Below are 18,430 nucleotides of genomic sequence, written 5' to 3' on the forward strand. Positions count from 1 at the left end.
CAGTCCCAGGCATTTCACACTCGCGCTCCTGTGATCACCACCGCAGCCCTAGGCCGGCTGCCACGATAATTAGCTCCATTTTCTGCGGGGAAGAATGAGGTAGGGAGCTGGGCCAGCCCCAGCCCACACTGGGGCAGAGCAGATCTGGCTGCGCTGAACTGCCCCCGTCCCCCCCCGCCTCCCAGAGCCCTTGAACTATGAGATGTGTGCAGAATGGGAGAATATGAGTCTAGTATTTACATTATGCAACTTTGAAATAATTTTTGAGTTTGAGGTTTCATTAAACTTTGCCTGATTATTTCCAACATATAGTTAGATTCTTTTTTCTTTTTTGATGTTTGATAGATTATTCTGTCTACCAACATTGCAGAGAGTTCCGTCACAGTTCCAGATGTCAAATATGGTAAGATACTTCTCTGTGTTCCCCATAACATGAGTCATAGTAGTCGCAGGCTTATTTGCCCCCAGGAATTGTGGGAACACAGCTCTGAGGAAGTGATATTTGAACAGGACTTGAACCTAAAGAGGAGCAAGCCGTGGAAAGATGGGGTTCAGGAGCAGGGAACAGCTGAGGGACAGCAGGTGGCCACGTGGCCGGAACAGACAGACGGGAAGGTGCTAGGCCTCTCTCTGTGCCAGGGGTGGTGTGGAACCGGGGTGGCAGTCAGCAGGCACCTTCGTTCTCATGACGCATTCGGGGCGAGCATTTGAAAGAGGGCGAGTAAATAAATCAATGGAAACACGTAGTAAGTTAAACCTAAACCACAGTGTGTCTACGAGGAAGAAGTAGGGGAGTGTGGGGCGGGGGGTGTTAGGAATAGAAATCAAAATTTCAGTTTTGCTGGATTAAAAAAAAAAAAGAAAAAGAAAACTTTGGCCTTTACCAAGTGAGATGGCGGGCATTCCAGAGCTCCAAGATGAGGGCGACGGAAGCGAAGGCCTGCTCAGCAGGGTCCGTTGGGGCGAGACCGAATGAGGCGAAGGAGAGGAAGGGAGGTGACCCGGGCATCGCGGTGGCCGTCGCCCGTGGCTGGCATTCTGGGGTGGGGCGGGCGTGGCCGGAGAGTGAGGGGTGTCCTTTTCAGGTAGGCTGTGAAGGTGGAGCCCATGGGGCTGTCCCCAGGGACCTGGTGAGAGGCTGGGGGTGGCCCTCCACATTAATGGCCTAAGGACGAGAGAATGGAGCCGTGAGGTGCTGGGGACAGGAAAGGGCGGGGACAGGGTGATGAAGATCCTGGACCTGGCCATGGGAAGTTCCAGACATTGCGGAAGCAGTTGGCTGTGTGAGCCTGGGGACCAGGGCAGAGGAGCAGGTGGGGCGGCTGGGACGGGCAGGAGGAGACAGGAGCCTCCAGCAGCCAGTGATGTTCTGGAAACCGAGTTGGAAAGCATTTTGAGGAGGCCGGGTGAGCGGATGTGCCCTGCTGATGACAGGTCATGGGTTTTAGCAGGAGGCCCTCGCTGTGACCTTGATGCACAGGTTCAGTGGGGGCAAAGCCTGGTGGGAGTGGCCTCCAGAACGAAGAAGGATTGGAGACAGGAGGCTAGAGGACACTCTCGGGGCTCTTGGCTGTAAAGGGAGGGAGGGGGCCTCAGAGGACACAGTCCCTGGGTGGGGAGCAGCCACTTCGTTGGGCCATCAATGGAAGAGGTGCGGGGATGGTCAAAGGAGCCGCTGGCTATGAAGGGGGGAGGGGCTGGCCTCCAGTGGCATGTGGGTGGCTTACCCGCTCACGGTGGAAGGCTGAGGACGGAAGGGCCTGCGAGATGTGGCTGAGGGAGCGTGTGGGGTCTCCATGGCCGCTGCCCTCAGTGAGCTGGAGGGCTGGTGTCAGGTGCGGGTGGCAGTGGGGGAGGGTTAGAGGGTTGGGAAGAGGTCACAGCAGGTGCCCATGGGGCGGGGCAACGAGTCATGGGGTCTTTCCCCACCGACCACCTAGGCTAGTGGCCAGGAGTGGAAAGCGCAGTCAGCCTGCCGGCCGTCTTGTTCGCCCTCTCTGGCCGCTGGGCTGCGTGGTGGGGGTAGACAGCTGGTGACTGGGGCTGAGGTTGAGCCAGACAAGTAGGCCAGAAGAAGGGCCGGGCTTCATGGGACATGCCCCAGGGTGAGCGGAGTGATAGGCGTGGCCTGTGGTTCTGTTAGGAGGGTCTTGGGGCGGAGCTGAGGGGGATGCCACAGGGGGAGAGTGAGGCTTGACCTTGAGGTGGAGGAAGGGTCATGACTGTGGGTGTGGCCATGGGAAGGGGGTGCTGGCGTCTTGGAAGGTGAGCCCCTTGGAGGAGAGGCGTTCACAGGATGGAGCGGCTGGGTGCTGCTACCGCTGGTTCTGTGGGCGCAGAAATCACCCAGTGTTATGGCGGAGGGGCTGGGAGCACGAGAGCCCTGGCAGCCGGGCAGGGGAGCAGTTAATGGGGGGAGGTTTCCCGGGGTGAGGACACCTGCCGCCTCTCCAGGCTCAGTGTGAGGGAGTGGGCAGCGACAGCACCCTGCCCGCAGGGACAGCCCTTTCTGTCATCGGGGCAGGGGGTGGCGGGCTGTCCAAGAAGAGTCGCAGGGGCTTCTGTCATCTGGGTTTACAGGTGAGGACACTGACCACAGAGACCGAGCAACTTGGCCCCAGTCCCCCGCCCGCCCCGCCCCAGGCCCGAGTCCAGCCGTCCAGGCTGTAGTTGCTCCTCTGCGTGGTGCCCGCGGGACGGCTCGTGCAGTCGGGGCGGCTCAGCCTGTGACACGGCAGGTCCTCCGGGGGGCCTGTCGTTTATGCCCAGACCCCCAGTCCTTAGAGGAGAGTGTGACCAGTGCATTTCCAGAGGCTTCCGTGTTTCGGTTTGTTTCATTACTGTGCATTGTGATTATTTCACAATTATTTCTGGTTAGCATGGTGTTTACATTCCTTTTTTTAAATGACAGTTATAGATTTTTGTTTGACTAGAACTCTGGTTTGTGACGAAGACACGAATTATCAGAGTCTGCGATTGACTTGGGCCTCTAAAACCAGCTGTAATCAGAGAAAAGGTAAGACGTTTGCGTCCTGGGCACAATTCCGAGTTGGTGGCACATCCAGATGTCTCTTTACAGTATTTGTTTTTTTGTGTGTTTGCTCTCAACTCAGACGCTTCCTTTATTGGAATGGGCTTTAAGGTCTTAGCAGCTGTGTCTCGTGTCGTGAGACTCTCCACTTACACCCGTGTGTCCCCTCATGCCCAGTGAGCCAGGTGACAGTTCTTGTACGTAACGGAGAAGTGTCCTGCCATCTCCAGCACTGTCGTTTTTCTCAGTGAATTTATAGTTTCCGGTGAATAGTTACGGGAGCCAAGCAGATCTCTTTGTTACCTTTTGGTGACCCTTCCTGTGACGTCTGTCCGAGTTTTGATCTTTCCAGGGTTGTTTTCCTGACTGGTGGCACAGAGAGTTCCGAGTCAGCTGGATCAGGCTCCAGGGGACAGCGCGCTCGGTGCCAGGCTCATGCTTCCTTCAGAGCCTTTTGGGGAGGGCGAGGAGGGGCTGCTCTGAGCGGCCCTGCGGGCAGTGGAGCCAGCTGCCCCCAGTGGAGCAAGACAGCACTTCTCAGGCGCCCCACGGGGACGCCGGACGCCGGGCGCAGCTGTTTGCTGTGCTTGCTCATTTCATTCCCCACGAGGTAGCGCACTCTTCGTGTCCCCGTTTCTCAGTGACACGGCCAAGACCTGGGAGGAGTGACCTGCTCAGAAGGAGTAATACCGGGAGGCGGTTGGGATGGGGACTGGAACCCTGGACTCTGGCCTCAGCCCACAGGCCTGCCCACTGTGCTTTGTCCCCTCTTTTGATGTGACTTGCCTAGAGGGGTGAGGAGGGACTGTCAGGTGTGGTCACAAGGCCTCGCACGTTGGAGAACCTTATGTTGAGTCGTGTAGTTACAAAGCTAAGTGGGAAAGGATGTAAATTATGATCGTTTTTCTGTGTTCAACCTCCCCCACTGAAACCCCCGAAACAAAAACTGTGCTTTGAAGAAATGACAGAAGTAATTGTACAGACGCTGGGAGCTGTCACCTTTGTCTATTTTTTGGTATGTTCAGACTTTCTATAATTAGAAAAATTTGCCCTCATTGGAAGTTGCAGAAATAGTACAAAGTCCCCCGAACCCTTAGCAGTGACATTTCACGTCACTTAGCACAGAGGCAAAGCCAGGCAGCGAGGCATAGCGCCCGACCACAGATCGCTCCCCACGCACTCGTGCGTGTGCCTCTCAGTATGACCCCTGGCAAGTCCTGTAACCACCCATCACGACCAGGGCACAGGCCGGTCCCCCTGCCTTGAAGGAAGGAGCTCCGTGGTCACGGCGCCCTCGGCTCTCTGCCCACTGCAGCCCGTCTCTCACGTCTACTGTGTGGTTGTTTGGAGGGTGTCGTATGAGTGCGGTCACACAGCGTGTCCCCTCTGGAGACTGGCTTGCTTCACGGTTCCTTCTTTTCGTTGCCAAGGAGGGTTTTGGGTGCCATCCACCTGTTGGAGGACGTTTGGCACTTCCCAGTTCTCGGCAATGGCAAATGAAGCCACGTGCGCACTGGGGCCCGGGTCAGTGTGGGGGCCTGCCCTCATCTCCCGGGGACCCAGGCCCAGGGAGCACTTGCTGGGTCTGCGCTGAGTCTGTGAGAAGCCACCCGGGCCGCTCTGGTGGTGGCAGTGCCATTTCAGGTTCCCTTTAGCAGGTCTGAGACCCGTCCCTTCCACACCCTCGTCGGCACCGCTGTGAGCACAGGCGTCGCCCTGTGATGTCCGCAGTGACTGGAGGGGTGACCGATCTTTCCTGTGCTTGGTTGCCATCTGTGTCTCCACGGAGATGGATTCGTCTCGTGCCTGTTTTCTGATTGGATTGTTTGTTTTTTTACTTTTGAGTTTTGAGAGTTCTTTATGTAACGTGGATTCTGTCTTTTTTAGATATGTGGTTTACAAACATTTTCTCCCATTTCATTCTGCGGTTTGTCTTTCCATCCTCTTAACGGGGTGTTTCACGGAGAAAGTTTTAAGTTTTGATGAGGTCCACTTTATCAGCTGCCCCTTTTAGGGACTGTGCTTTTGGTGTCATGTGGGAGAACTGTTCACCCAGTCCTCTGTTTTCTTCTAAAAGTTTCAAAGCTTTGTTTTGCATTTACATCCATGATCCATTTGAGTTAATTTTCATCGAGGTGTGAGGTTTGGGTCGAGGTTCACTTTGTCCTTTGCCTGTAGATGTCCAGTTGTCCCTGCCCCAGTGTCCTTCCCCCATGGGATGTCGTCTTCCCCTTTGTGAGATGTCACTGGGAGAGCTTGGGTGGGCCCCTTCCTGGGTTCTTTCTGTTCTTCTGACCTGTTTTCCCGCCACCAGTACCACAGTACTGATTACTGTCTCGTGAAACTTAACGTAAAGCGGACGGATGCCTCCCACCCTTTTCTTCATCTTCGCGATTGTTCCAGCCGTCCTACTTTGCCTTTCCACGTGGATTTTAGGGTACGCTTGTCCATAGCTACTAAAAGTCTTGCTGTGATTTTGATGAGAACTGTGTTAAACCCAGAGCTGCATTTGTGGAGTGTCGAGTCTTGAACAGTGTCTCCATTTATTGATGTCGTCTCTGACTTTGGTCAGCAGCATCGTGTTATTTTCAGCGTATGGATCCTGTACATGTTTTGTTAGATTTACACCTAAGTATTTAATTTTATTTGGAGCAACGGTCAGTGGCATTGCGTTTCTAATTTCGGCTTTCACACGTTCATTACTAGTATACAGAAGTGTGATTAATTTGTGTGTCCGTCATGTATCCTGTGACTTTGCTGAACTCGGTGATCAGTCCTAGGAGTTTTTGGTTTGTTTTTGGTAGTCACCTTGGGATTTTCTGCTTAGACAGTCATGTCATTTGCCAGTGGGGGGGATCTGGACTGCTGGGGGGTGCCTGGAGGGGCCAGCAGTCCAGAGCCCCTCCGTCTTTCCTGACTGTGCATGGGAAGGAAAGCGCCTCCCCGGGCTGCCCCCATTTGTAAAAGCTGGGAACGTAAGGACACCCCCCGGGAGAGCTGACAGGTGGGGCTGAGGGGTGCGTCCTCCACAGCAGAGTGGCATATTCTGCGGCGGTCTCTGCGGGCCGGGCCTGGTCTGAGCTCCTCGCACGTGCTCGCTCAGTCGCTGCGCAGCGCTGTCTTCGCGGTCACCTGTGCAGATGTGTCAGGCGGATGGAGCCGTGAGGGGCCGAGAGTGCGTGACAGCCTCCCGCCCTCGTCTCCCTGCATGGCCATCAGCCACCTCGCTGGAAGGAGCGCAGCTCCTTGTGACGTCGCTGCTCTTGCTTGGCGGCGTCTGAGTCCTCACTGGTGTGGGCCGTGCCCCTGCGGGAGGTGTGCAGTGTGTGCCATCGCGGCTCGGGGCCGAGGCTGCTTTCTCTAGAAGTGCGTCGGGTTTTGTGCTGTGGATTACCGAGTGGAAGTCGGCAGTATGTGTAAGGCTGCAGACACTGACTTACTCTGGAAGGTTCTTACTGACCTGCTCTAGTAGAAGGTACTGAAGGTTTTTCTTACTCTTTAATGGTTATTCGTAAATGTGTCTTTATGCTGGTGTTAATTAATGCCAACGGGCGTGTGACCGTTTCTCCCCCCAAGGCCGTGCCGGACGAGTGTCCAAGGGGTACTGTTACCGCCTGGTACACAGGGATTTCTGGGACAGCGCCATCCCCGACCACGTCATCCCAGAGATGCTGGTAAGTACACTTCAGCTTTACTGAACAGTCTGAGTGATGTCATTTGCAGTGTTGTGTAGTTTCGATTCCAGAAAAATCGCCATCTGACCAGGCTGTGTTGATGGCAGCGGCTTTCGGCAGAGCCGCACTCGCCGCCTGCTGGCTGCGCGTCAGGGCTGTCCTTGGGCTGTCCTTGGACGCAGCGCTTCGCTTTCCTGTGACACTCGTGGAGTTGCCTTTCGCTTTGCTGTCTGTCTCTCTGGCCTCTCTCTGCCCCGCCCTGTCTCGCCCACTTTCCTGCCTTTTCTGCCCGCTCTTTCTCTTCCTTCTCCTTGTCCGTCTAAAATGCTAGTCATGTGACAGTTAACCGGTTTAATCATTTTGTTGTTTCTCAGTGAGTTTTGTTGTTTTCAGCGCTGTCCTCTGGGAAGCACCGTCCTGAAGGTGAAGCTACTCGACATGGGTGAACCGAGGGCCTTGCTGGCGACCGCGCTCTCCCCGCCCAGCCTGAGCGACATCGAGCGGACGGTCCTCCTGCTCAAGGAGGTGGGTCTGCCTGGCCTGCGCTCACGCCCAGAGGGCTAAGGCTCGTTAGATACATTTTACAAATTTTGTGATGTGGGTCTGTCTAAGGCATTTTGTTGTAAATAATCGGCATTTGCTTGAGAAAGCACGTGTGGCGATCAGTTCCTGAGTCCAGACTGCACGCGTGTCGACGTGAGCTCCGCGAGCGGCCGTGCGGCACTTCCGCTCTCTCACTGTGCACGCGCTCCGCTCCCCTCCTTGCCTGACACAGGTCGGCGCGCTGGCGGTCAGCGGGCAGAGGGAGGACGAGAACCCCCACGACGGCGAACTGACCTTCCTCGGCAGGGTGCTAGCCCAGCTTCCCGTCAGCCAGCAGCTCGGCAAACTCATCGTGTTGGGGCACGTGTTCGGGTGCCTGGACGAGTGTCTCATTATAGGTGAGCCACGTGAGGCGCCACATGAGGTGCCACGTGACACTGTGCCGTGCGGGGTGATGCCGGCCGCTCTCGCTGTCTTAACGCGCTTGGTTTTTCTGTTGTAGCGGCAGCTCTGTCTTTGAAGAACTTTTTTGCAATGCCTTTTAGGCAGCATCTTGATGGTTACAGGTATTTCACATTCATATTTTAAAAAGCCACTTTGTTTCACTGGAGTCGAGTGACACTGTTACCCGTTTCTAGGAACAAAGTGAATTTCTCCAGCAACAGTAAGAGCGACTGCATCGCGCTCGTCGAGGCATTTAAAGTAAGTTTTCTCTGTCGCGCTGGGGACGCAGCACCTCAGCCGCCAGCACATGCGCAGGCCACACACCTCCCTCTGTTGAGAGTGTCATGAGGCCCTTGATGTTCAACAGCAACAACGAGCTGTGTTGGGAACCGTAGTTGGGGGCGGGAGCCCAATTTTATGAAGCTGATTGAAAAATTAAATTTGTGAGTTTCCTGTGGTCAAACTGTGTTGAAATTGGACTTAAAAAATAACTCAGTAACCACGAATATATTTTGAAACTCTGGTCCTTTCTTTTTCAGACTTGGCAGAGTTGCAGACAGAGAGGAGAGCTGCGTCATCCGAAGGTACGTGTCTGCGGGGGGCCAGAGGAGACCCGCAGGAGGGCACTCCAGCTTAGCCTGTTGCTGCGCGTGCTGGGCCTGAGGCAGGTCGCTGTGGACAGTCCTCGGTGGCGGCTGGGCAGATGGAGCAGTGACCCGCCCAGGCCTTCTCACTTGCCTGTCCTTTACTGAGCCACTCCCACTGAGCAGTAGCGACCCTCCGTGGGGTCAGGAGCCTCTGGCTGCGAGTGCTCAGTACCTGTGGCGCCCTGGCTGTGCTGGTTGCAGGCCGGGGACCCTGAGGCCTGCTGCTGGTCGCAGCCAGCTCTTAGACAACAGGCCGGAAAGAACTCACCCTGTTAGCTTCACCCCTTTTTTGCATCCGGTTTTCTGTTCTAAACTAATTAGTTTCGAAAGACCGTTGATACGTCTGTCTATGTGTTTAAGTTTAACACGCCTGGATGTATCCCTGCAATAACTATGAGTTAACCTGTTAGAGCTCTCTTTTAAAGAGTCAGCCATGTTGTTTTTCTTGTTGATGTGTATTCTTGTTGGTATATATTCTTAGATGAGATGTACGTATTATGGTAGCTGTTATTTCTGATTTGTTAATTAACATTGAGTATTGTCTTTTTATGTGTTTAAAGGATGAACTTGACTGGGGAAGGTTAAATTACATTCAAATTAAGAGAATTAGAGAGGTAAGTTGGCAATAGTGAGTATTCCATGAAATACGTCCTCTATTTCTAACTTTAGTAAAATTTACATGTTATATATTTACATGTTAATTAGATATATTTATGTGAGATACAACATACATTTTATATAATCCACATATTTATAAGTAATTATATATTATATATTTAAAAGTGATAATATCATCTTTCTCATTCTGAATGTTGTGAACTCGTGTCCTGTCGTTTCTTGATTAGATCTGTGTGTTTGGGTGTGGGGTGGTCCCCAAAACAACCCCCGGGTGCAGTGATTTGCTAGAGAGACTCACAGAACTCAGAAAACTGCGACACGGTTATGGTTTATTACGGTCAAAGGATGCAGGGGAAAACCAGCGGAAGTGGGAGGCGTCCAGGGGGGACGAGAGCAAGGCCGCAGTTGTCCTCTCCCCGTGGAGTCTTGTGAGCACGACGGATTCTCTTGGCGATGATGTGTGGTGACAGGGAAGAACTGCCCACTGGGATGGCTTGGCCGGCCTGGCGTCCAGGCTGCGGGTGAGCGTTGGTCAGGCATGCGGTGCTTGCCCAGCTGACCTTAGTTTCTTAATTTTAGGCCTTTTGAGAGGTCACACTGATACTGCTTGGTTCAAGGCCCCCGCCACACATGAATCACGTTGCTCCCAGAAACTGTTGTACCCAAGGTCTCTGGTAAACAGAGACACTCACGAGGCAGAACATTCCAAGGGCTTAGAGTCCATCCCAGGAGCCAGGGTTTCCCTGGAAGGTGCAGAGTGGACGCCAGAGTTATCCTTTACTGCACAAGTCTCCAGACGCTTAGCCTGTTTTATTGTATTTTCAGAGAACTCACTCTTAGTTTGATTTTATAGTGTAGGTTTTTTGGGGGAAGGGGGGAGGTGGAACTTTGCTTTTTCTGTTAATTTAGTCTTCCACATCTTTTGGTTGGCCGTTTTAGTCTTGCTGAGATGAGTATTTTGTTAATACTTTCAATATTTTTAAGTAAATGCTTTTAAAGCCATGAATATTTTTGTGAGCACTATTTGGGCCATATTCTGTCGATTTTGACGTTCACCATGTCCATCTGTGACTTTTAGTGTTGGTTTCTTGCTTGACTTGAGAGTTTTTTAGAAGAGTATTTGAGTTTCCAGGGAGGAAGAAAGATGTATTTTAAGATATTTTTGGTTAATTTCTGGTTTTATTGCATTTGGTCAGAGAAAGTGACTTGCATAATTTTACATTGATTTTCCATTAGCAAGGTTACATGCGACTACAGCCCTAGAGGACTTCAGTCACATGGAAGTACCCATGCCGACGTGGGACTTCGGTCCCGTGGAAGTGCCCGTGGTGACGTAGGACTTCGGTCCCATGGAAGTGCCCGTGCTGACGTGGGACTTCGGTCCCGTGGAAGTGCCCGTGCTGACGTGGGACTTCGGTCCCGTGGAAGTGCCCGTGCTGACGTGGGACTTCGGTCCCGTGGAAGTGCCCGTGCTGACGTGGGACTTCGGTCCCGTGGAAGTGCCCGTGCTGACGTGGGACTTCGGTCCCGTGGAAGTGCCCGTGCTGACGTGGGACTTCGGTCCCGTGGAAGTGCCCGTGCTGACGTGGGACTTCGGTCCCGTGGAAGTGCCCGTGCTGACGTGGGACTTCGGTCCCGTGGAAGTGCCCGTGCTGACGTGGGACTTCGGTCCCGTGGAAGTGCCCGTGCTGACGTGGGACTTCGGTCCCGTGGAAGTGCCCGTGCTGACGTGGGACTTCGGTCCCGTGGAAGTGCCCGTGCTGACGTGGGACTTCGGTCCCGTGGAAGTGCCCGTGCTGACGTGGGACTTCGGTCCCGTGGAAGTGCCCGTGCTGACGTGGGACTTCGGTCCCGTGGAAGTGCCCGTGCTGACGTGGGACTTCGGTCCCGTGGAAGTGCCCGTGCTGACGTGGGACTTCGGTCCCGTGGAAGTGCCCGTGCTGACGTGGGACTTCGGTCCCGTGGAAGTGCCCGTGCTGACGTGGGACTTCGGTCCCGTGGAAGTGCCCGTGCTGACGTGGGACTTCGGTCCCGTGGAAGTGCCCGTGCTGACGTGGGACTTCGGTCCCGTGGAAGTGCCCGTGCTGACGTGGGACTTCGGTCCCGTGGAAGTGCTCAAGCTGATGTGGGTGGCTCGACCCTTCCTTCCTGTCCCCAGGTTTCTTCTCCCGCGTCACAGTTTTTACATCTTTCCATTTCTTTTTAGTTGTTTTTTTACCAGTTATTTGGAAACTTGTGTCTTGTGTGGCTTTACTTTTTGTAATTTATTGCGATAACTGTGGTAACTTGATTTCCGATCAGTTCAGAGGTATTTGGAATCGTGTCTTCTCACATGTGCGTATTCTCACGTCTTCTCATCAGACACCTGAACGGTTGATGTTTTGTGTGAAACAAGTTTACTGCAACCAGGCGGTTTTTGTTGTCACTCAGAGTGACTCTTTAGCCATCGGTCATCTAGCTTGCTTTTAATCACAGCAGCAGCACACGTGCATGGCAGAGGTGTGGGAGTGTTGCAGGGACCGAACGCAGAGGGCGCTGTGCTTCCGAAGGCCGCTGGTGGCCGTGGCCGCGCGTGCGCAGAGCTTTCCCGTGTGCTCGTGGATCGGGTCCGGTGTTTTCCGTTAGCGTTGCATTCAGCATCCTTTCCTTGCTTGCCGACGAGACTTCGGGAGGAGGACTGTTACTGCTCCGCTTTGTCCCACAGCTCGATTAGCGCTCGGCCCATTTTCTAGTGTCCTCGCTGCTCCCGGCAGCATAAGCTCTTGGAGACCTCACATCTCGCCGTGTTTTTCTTAGGTGGCTGAATTGTATGAAGAGCTGAAGGGCAGAATCTCTCAGTTCAACATGTGCGTGGACTCTCGGCGGCCCGTCGTGGACCAGGAGCACACGTACAAGCAGCGCTTCATCTTGCAGGTGTGCGGGCGCCCGGGCGTCTTTCCGATTCTGATTCTGTCGGCTGGCGGGGTCTGTGGCCGGGAAGCCGCCGACTGCTTTCTGATGCAGGCCATGCCTCGGGCGGTCGCAGGGCCACTGTGCCCGCGCCATGCCCGTGCCGTGCCCGGGAACAGGGGGAACTGCTGTCCTTCACAGCTTCGGGTTTCCTGTCTTGATGGGTGATCCAGACCCCTCACTGGTGTCCGGAGGGGGTTCGTGTCGCACAGCCGCCACGACTGCCTCCGGACGGATCCTTTTGTTTCAGTGTTCCAGAGAGGAAAAGCGCCCTTAACGTTATTTAGTGTAGTTAGCTTTCCCCTCACGCTGCAAACATTGTCATAGCTCTGGAGGCTGTGGTCAGCTGAGCTTGTCGGGTGGGACCTTGGGGGCCGTGTACAGAGAAGTGAGTTCTGGAAAGGTGGCCGAGGCCCTCAGGGGCTCCGATGGGGTTACTGGGAGAGATGCTGGGAGAAGGGGTGTACCTCTGGATGGCAGGTGGTTGCAGGGCTGGGGAGCGCCTCCCACGGGCATGCTTCGGGGTGTTCTCATGGGAGAAGGGATCTGCAGCGTGCGTTTCAGCGTGGATGGGGCATGCAGGCCGCTGCTCCGGATGCGAGGACACCAACTGGAATCTTACCTCAGTCGGGGAAGTGCCTGACCCGCAGGATAAGTGCGTCCGGTGGAAGGTGGTGAACTTGGCCTGCCGCCCGGGCTACCTGCGCACACGCATTCGTACACTGGTTCGGCCCGCCGCTGTTCCCTAAACCTCATTTGAGAAGTCCCCAAGCTCTTTCAAAGAAGGTCATGTGTTAAGTGTTTCTGTTATGGAGAAATTGCCAAGATTGTGACTTTCTGCTTGATGAGTTAAAAGATCTTTTTTTCTGATATAAACTCATCTTTTACATTACGTTATATTGTTCTGGGAATAGGTTAGTGTATTGGTGAGATAAACTGATAAAATGATGCTGTTACTTCATGAACATAAATTTCTCTTCCAGGTCGTGTTGGCAGGTGCTTTTTATCCAAATTACTTTACTTTTGGGCAGCCCGACGAGGAGATGGCGGTCAGGGAGCTGGCTGGCAAAGACCCCAAGACAACGGTCGTGGTAGGTGGAGAAGACAGGCCACCTTCCCTGGGGACAGATCGGGCCACTGGTGTTCAGACGGGGCCTCCCTTCAGTGCGGCTGATGCAGAGTATTTTTCTTCACTCGTTTCCGTTTTCATAAGTAGCGGGTGGGTTTTCCCCCTACCGTGAGTATTGCAGCCTGTTTGACCTTCACGTGTGTCACCTTGCCCCTCAGTCTTGCTGCTTTGTTTGCGGGACTGGCCTTGAAGCCTTGATAGATAGGTTGTGTGTCCTTGACTAATGCTGGTTGATCATGTGCCATTCTGAAGTGCTTACGGCTCTTCTTTATAAGCTTTAAACACGTTTAGTTAATTTACTCCATTTATACACACCACTGAGCACTGCCGTCTACACCACGGTCCCCAGACACAGGTGCATCACCAGCGTTTAAGTTCATGTTTGAGGGCTCCCCTCACAAGATCCAAACGAGAAGGCGCAGCCTGGCAGGTGGCATTCAAGTGGCACGTGTTCTGGGTGAGTCCAGGGGTCAGCCAGGCACTGGCCCCGGTCCGCACCTGGGGCCCGCGTGGTCCAAGCTGCCGCAGGATGGCCTCAGGGCCCACGGCCGGAGTAGAGGCTTCGCCGCCAGCTGCGGGGCCTGCAGAGCTTAGGGAAGTTCCCGGTGGCTGTGAGCGCACTCAGGGCGAGCTGTCGCCCCTCTCGTGGGGGCGTCGCCACTGGTACGAGAGAGTGGGACTGACAAGGGGAGGGTGACGATCACTAGGGCTGCACACAGGTCTTTGGGGCGCGCTGGCAGGAGTGGTTCCGGGCAGCAGTGCAGACATGGCTCCTGCTGGGGGTGGGCTTCCTCAGAAGGCGCAGCCCTTCCCGAGTCATCACGGCACCTGGGCACTGCCTGTGCTGGCCACCTGGACCCCCGGGGCAGCCTGGTCATGTGCACTCTGGGTCCGGAATCACCTCTCCACTGTGTGCCTGGTAAAACCTGAGTGACAGCCACATGCGCTCCGTGCATGACAGGCCTCGGTGGGTCGTCCGTGTCTGACAGGCCTCGGTGGGTCGTCCGTGTCCGTTCCCTGACCGCACGCGGACCCTCTGAGGGGGCGATTTCTCGTCCTTGCACCTTGTCCCATGCCTGTTGTGTCCTAGTGCGATCCCCTGGCCTGCCTTAGGATGCCTGGCTGGGTGGTACTCACTTGGACCCGAGTCCGCAGCTGGTCAGCCTGTGCGTTTTTACCCACGCACCGCTTCTCATGGAGCTGTAGTGGGACCTGTGATGACGGAACCTGGTTACAGGGCCAGGAGACTCCTGGCTTCATGCCAGAGTGAGGTGCGGGGATCACTCTGACGGAAGGGAGGACGGGCTCGGTCTGCAGAGTGGGAGGGGGGGTCGGGAGCGTGCGCGCCTCTGGCTGCGGGGACTGGGTCTTTATTTTTCTTTGTTAGACTTTCGGACCATTTTAAGAGGGGAGAATCAGCCTTTATTTAATATATTTATTATTAAAACTTAGTTACAGTTTAAAAGTCATTAGTCTTTCAGTATCCCTTTTCCTGGACTCTGCACTGTGGTTGAGACGGTAGAGTGTGTTTTCGTGAACTGAAAACGTGCGCGGCTTTAAGCGTGTGAATGCGACCGCAGCGTTCTGTTCGCCCTGACGCGCGTGCTGTGTTTTCCAGCTGAAGCACATCCCTCCGTACGGCTTCCTCTACTACAAGCAACTGCAGTCCCTCTTCCGGCAGTGTGGCCAAGTCAAGTCCATTGTGTTCGACGGTGCAAAGTAAGTCCTGCGTTCTGTCAACTGCAGTCGTGAAAGAGCTGTGGGTTCCCGGGTCCCAGGAGCCGGCTCTGAGACCCCGTTGCCGTGGGGCGGCCCCCGGGGCTGCTGCACACAGCTCCGAATGCAGCTTCGCTCTGTTGGCGGAAGCAGTTGCCCTCTTTCAGCTGGCGACTCTGAGGAGCTGAGCCAAGTGGTCAGTGCTCCGGTGCCAGGAGGACTCCGCGACGTGTGGTCCCGGGGTTGATGCGTCACTTCACGTACCTGTCCCTGGCCTGCACGCGAGTCTCTAGTGACACGCCTTTGTAGGCCACGAAGGTGTCAGGATAGAGTTTGTTGCTTATAATTGCTCAGCACACAGGTTCTAAATAGTGTGTGAGACAGATACTGGGAAACCCGATGACGTTTGCCCTTGTTCTAGTTCATGACCAAATGGCATGTTTTGGAGTTGCGCTCTGAGTTTCTATTTCCAAGAGAGAATTTTTATACACAGAAGAGACTATTTATAGTTTTCAGGTTGATTTTTATTTTTTTTAATTAGAAGTTGTTTCTAATACTCTAATTTTATTTAATTTACAAATCTTTGTAAATCTGGAAAACACTTTTCCTTGATTAATGTCTAACAAGTTGAATGTATTAAATCTACATTCAATTTGGATTAATTCTGTAAAACATTTTAAGTTCCGTTCTTATGATTAATGTGTTGATTTTCTTTGTAATCATGTAAATGCCTCACATGGCAAACTAATAACCCTACCAGGCAAATCTTTGTAAGTCCTTTTAACAACTGTTACTCATTTAATTAATCTTACAGTGTCTTAAGTTTTCTTTAAGTTACAAACAGTCAAATTTAAATTCTTAATCATATATGTAAAATCACATTTAAAACTGGATCTGCACAGCTAAGCCATCTCCTCTGAATGCTGGAAGTCCACTTGCCTTGGACGAGGTTCTGGTGACACCTGAGTGTCTTTTGGCCGCGATGAGTGGCCAGCAGTCTGGGCTCTCACGAAGGTCGTAGCAGCCTGTGTCACTAATCTGTACGGCTGGATGGGATCCTGGGTTTGTTTCACATTTCTCCTGTCTGGGACCTTTTCATAGCTATTTTAGTTATACTGTGCTCAATTTGTCTGACTTTCTAGTCATGGTACCGATGTCATGTCAGTTACTCGGGAAAGTAGCAGTGTCCTTCTCATTTACCAGTGGCAGTTCTTGTGCACCAAACATTTGAAGGCAAAGAGTGACATCAAATCGTACTTGAAGGAGGAAAGCCCGCAACCCTTCTGGGGCACAGAGTCCGTGTGAGCCTGAAAGGTGGTCCGTAGGCACAGTTTCCTCCCCAGAAGCTTTCAGCTTAGTGTGTGTGTGTGTGGGGTGGGGGGTAAAATTGATTACACGGACACTGTCGCCTGTCACAGAAAGTCATGGGAGAGGCCCAGGTGGTCAGAAGGAGACGTTCTTCCTGAAGCTCAAAGTAGGTGCAGGGACGTTCACTGAGACTTGCTCAAGAGGTGTTTGAGGGGGAACTGGGAGCCTAGGAGGCCTGGGCAGGTGGAGGGCCAGGTGGGGGTGTGGGGTTGTCGCTCCAGCAGGAGCCCACTCATGACTTTGCAAAGTGTAGGGAGTCGGGCTACGTTTTGGATGATCTGTGGCCGACTGACAGGTGTGGCCGTGAGCAGATGGGCGTCTGGAGCCCCGAGCACTCTGGTCTGCACGGTATTTTGTGGAACCAAGTCGAGGAGATGGCCAGGTCTGAGCTAATGTGGGGTGAGCAGCCGTGACGTCTGCCCGACGTTGTGAAGAGGAGCGGGGCAGAAAAAGCTGGTCTGGCTGTTGATGGCCGCGGGGGACCCAGAAGGTGGGGTGAAGAAGGGGGCCCTCCCGCTGGTGCTGTGAGGGATGACCAGGAGTGGAGGCGAGGCCAGGGAACGGGGTGGGTGGGGAGTGTCACAGCCGAAAATGGCCCTAGGAGATTGGAACCTGGGAAAGGTGGTCCGAAGTCTAAAAGGAATTATGCCTGAGGAGAGGCTCAGGAGCCCCTAGAGAGGGTGGTGGAGACGGATGTGGGAGGTTCGGGCAGAGGACAGGAGGCAAAAGTGGGGATTCAGTCCCAGGAGTCAGCTGAGGAGGGTGACGAGCCAGGGCGGGAGGACGGTGGGCTGAGAGAGAGGGTGGCCGCATCTCCCAGATCACCGGGAATCAAGCACTGCCCTGGGGAGTTGGCTGCAGGGACTGGGGCAGTGCGGGGGGAGGTGATGTGTGATGTTCGACCCAGGAGCATTTTGACAAGCAGATGCAAACAGGTAAAGCGAGGTTGTTCTTCTTTATAGCAGAAGAGTCCGGGAGGCACCCTTCCTACAGCTCGATCCCCTCCCCCGGGGGTGGGGGGAGGCGGAAGTGGGCTTGGCGGTCCCCAGCCCTGCTGTGTTTTTGGAGGGAGGGCACAGCGATCACCAAACCGCTCATGTGGTTTTAGCTGTGGTGTAGTTGACGATGAAACGGAAAATCCCCCAAACCTGCTATTCTTTTCTAATTATGAGAATTAAAGTTTCTTAACTGAAAACTCCATTCGATCTTGGTGTTTATTCTGCATTATTCTGCGTAATACGTAGGACGATTCTTGGTTTTAGTTAATGTATGTCATGATTTTTATTTAAGTGAATAATTTTCCTTTAAATACTTCTTGATTAATTATGGAATGAAGAGTTACTTCTGTTTTCAGGAGAAGTATAAATGAACATTCCTGTCTGATACTGAGAGAAATATGCATTAGTTATTGTTTTCAGATCCTTGATACATTTTTTTTATTTGCATTTGTGGAGCAGAGCCTTTGTGGAGTTTTCACGAAACCCGACAGAGAGATTTAAAACTCTTCCTGCAGTGTATATGGCGATTAAGATGTCTCAGCTCAAAGTTTCCCTTGAACTCAGCGTTCACTCTGCAGAGGAGATCGAAGGGAAGGTGCAAGGAGGGACCGTCTCGAAGCTCAGGAATACCAGGTACTGTCACCGGAGCATGGGGCTCCTCTCCCGGCACGTCATCCAGGTTCTTGACGTCTCGAACAAAGAACTGAGCGAGACACCGGAATACAGCAGCAAAGGAAAGGTGTATGAGAAGGGAAGGTCCACTCCCAGACGTGGAGGCTCAGAGGGCCTGGTAACAAGGCCTTTAGGGTTTTTATCCCTATGTGCTGTGGGTGGTTACTTTTCTCAGAGGGGTGGGCTTCCTTGATTGACAGCTAAGATTGACAGGACTCCGATTCATCATTTGCTTTCCGCATGTGTTCGTTTCCAGAATTCAGTCTGTTATAATGATATTAATGAACTTCCGTGCATAGGCATCATATTATAATAATGGTATAATGAGGCTCAGGTGAGTTGAAGATCGTTGGATCTTTATTGCGTAGGAGCGAGTGACTGGCTGAAACTAGTACCCAATTTTCTGCTCACTTGTTTCTTTTTATGAGTTACTTTTAGCCTAAAATGCCTTCTGGCTCGCTTAATTGTGGGCTGACTAGGGCAGATCCCTTCTAGGATAGGACGACTTCAGTGTCTTTGCAGGCAGACCCGAAACTCCCTAACTTTCCTGTCTAACCCTTTTCTAAGGGCCACGAACCCCCTTCTTATTAGTATGGATGTCGAGGGACGGGAGGTCTCTCTTTCTGTATCTGCTTCCTGCT

General features: G+C 53.3%; 1 protein-coding gene across 1 annotated transcript in view; it reads left to right on the forward strand.

Moving 5' to 3' along the window:
* TDRD9 (tudor domain containing 9) overlaps positions 1-18,430 on the forward strand; it is a 64,557-nt gene that overhangs the window by 23,602 nt on the left and 22,525 nt on the right. Inside the window, exons 13-25 of the mRNA XM_015599606.2 lie at positions 346-403; positions 2,912-3,016; positions 6,608-6,705; positions 7,099-7,230; positions 7,481-7,646; positions 7,751-7,814; positions 7,887-7,950; positions 8,232-8,276; positions 8,900-8,953; positions 11,754-11,870; positions 12,890-12,997; positions 14,654-14,754; positions 17,577-17,750. Of these exons, the coding sequence (XP_015455092.1) occupies positions 346-403; positions 2,912-3,016; positions 6,608-6,705; positions 7,099-7,230; positions 7,481-7,646; positions 7,751-7,814; positions 7,887-7,950; positions 8,232-8,276; positions 8,900-8,953; positions 11,754-11,870; positions 12,890-12,997; positions 14,654-14,754; positions 17,577-17,750 (1,286 nt within the window). The remainder of the gene's footprint in view (positions 1-345; positions 404-2,911; positions 3,017-6,607; positions 6,706-7,098; positions 7,231-7,480; positions 7,647-7,750; positions 7,815-7,886; positions 7,951-8,231; positions 8,277-8,899; positions 8,954-11,753; positions 11,871-12,889; positions 12,998-14,653; positions 14,755-17,576; positions 17,751-18,430) is intronic.

The sequence above is a fragment of the Pteropus alecto genome, unplaced genomic scaffold (assembly GCF_000325575.1).
Source record: "Pteropus alecto unplaced genomic scaffold, ASM32557v1 scaffold8, whole genome shotgun sequence".
Classification (NCBI taxonomy): domain Eukaryota; kingdom Metazoa; phylum Chordata; class Mammalia; order Chiroptera; family Pteropodidae; genus Pteropus; species Pteropus alecto.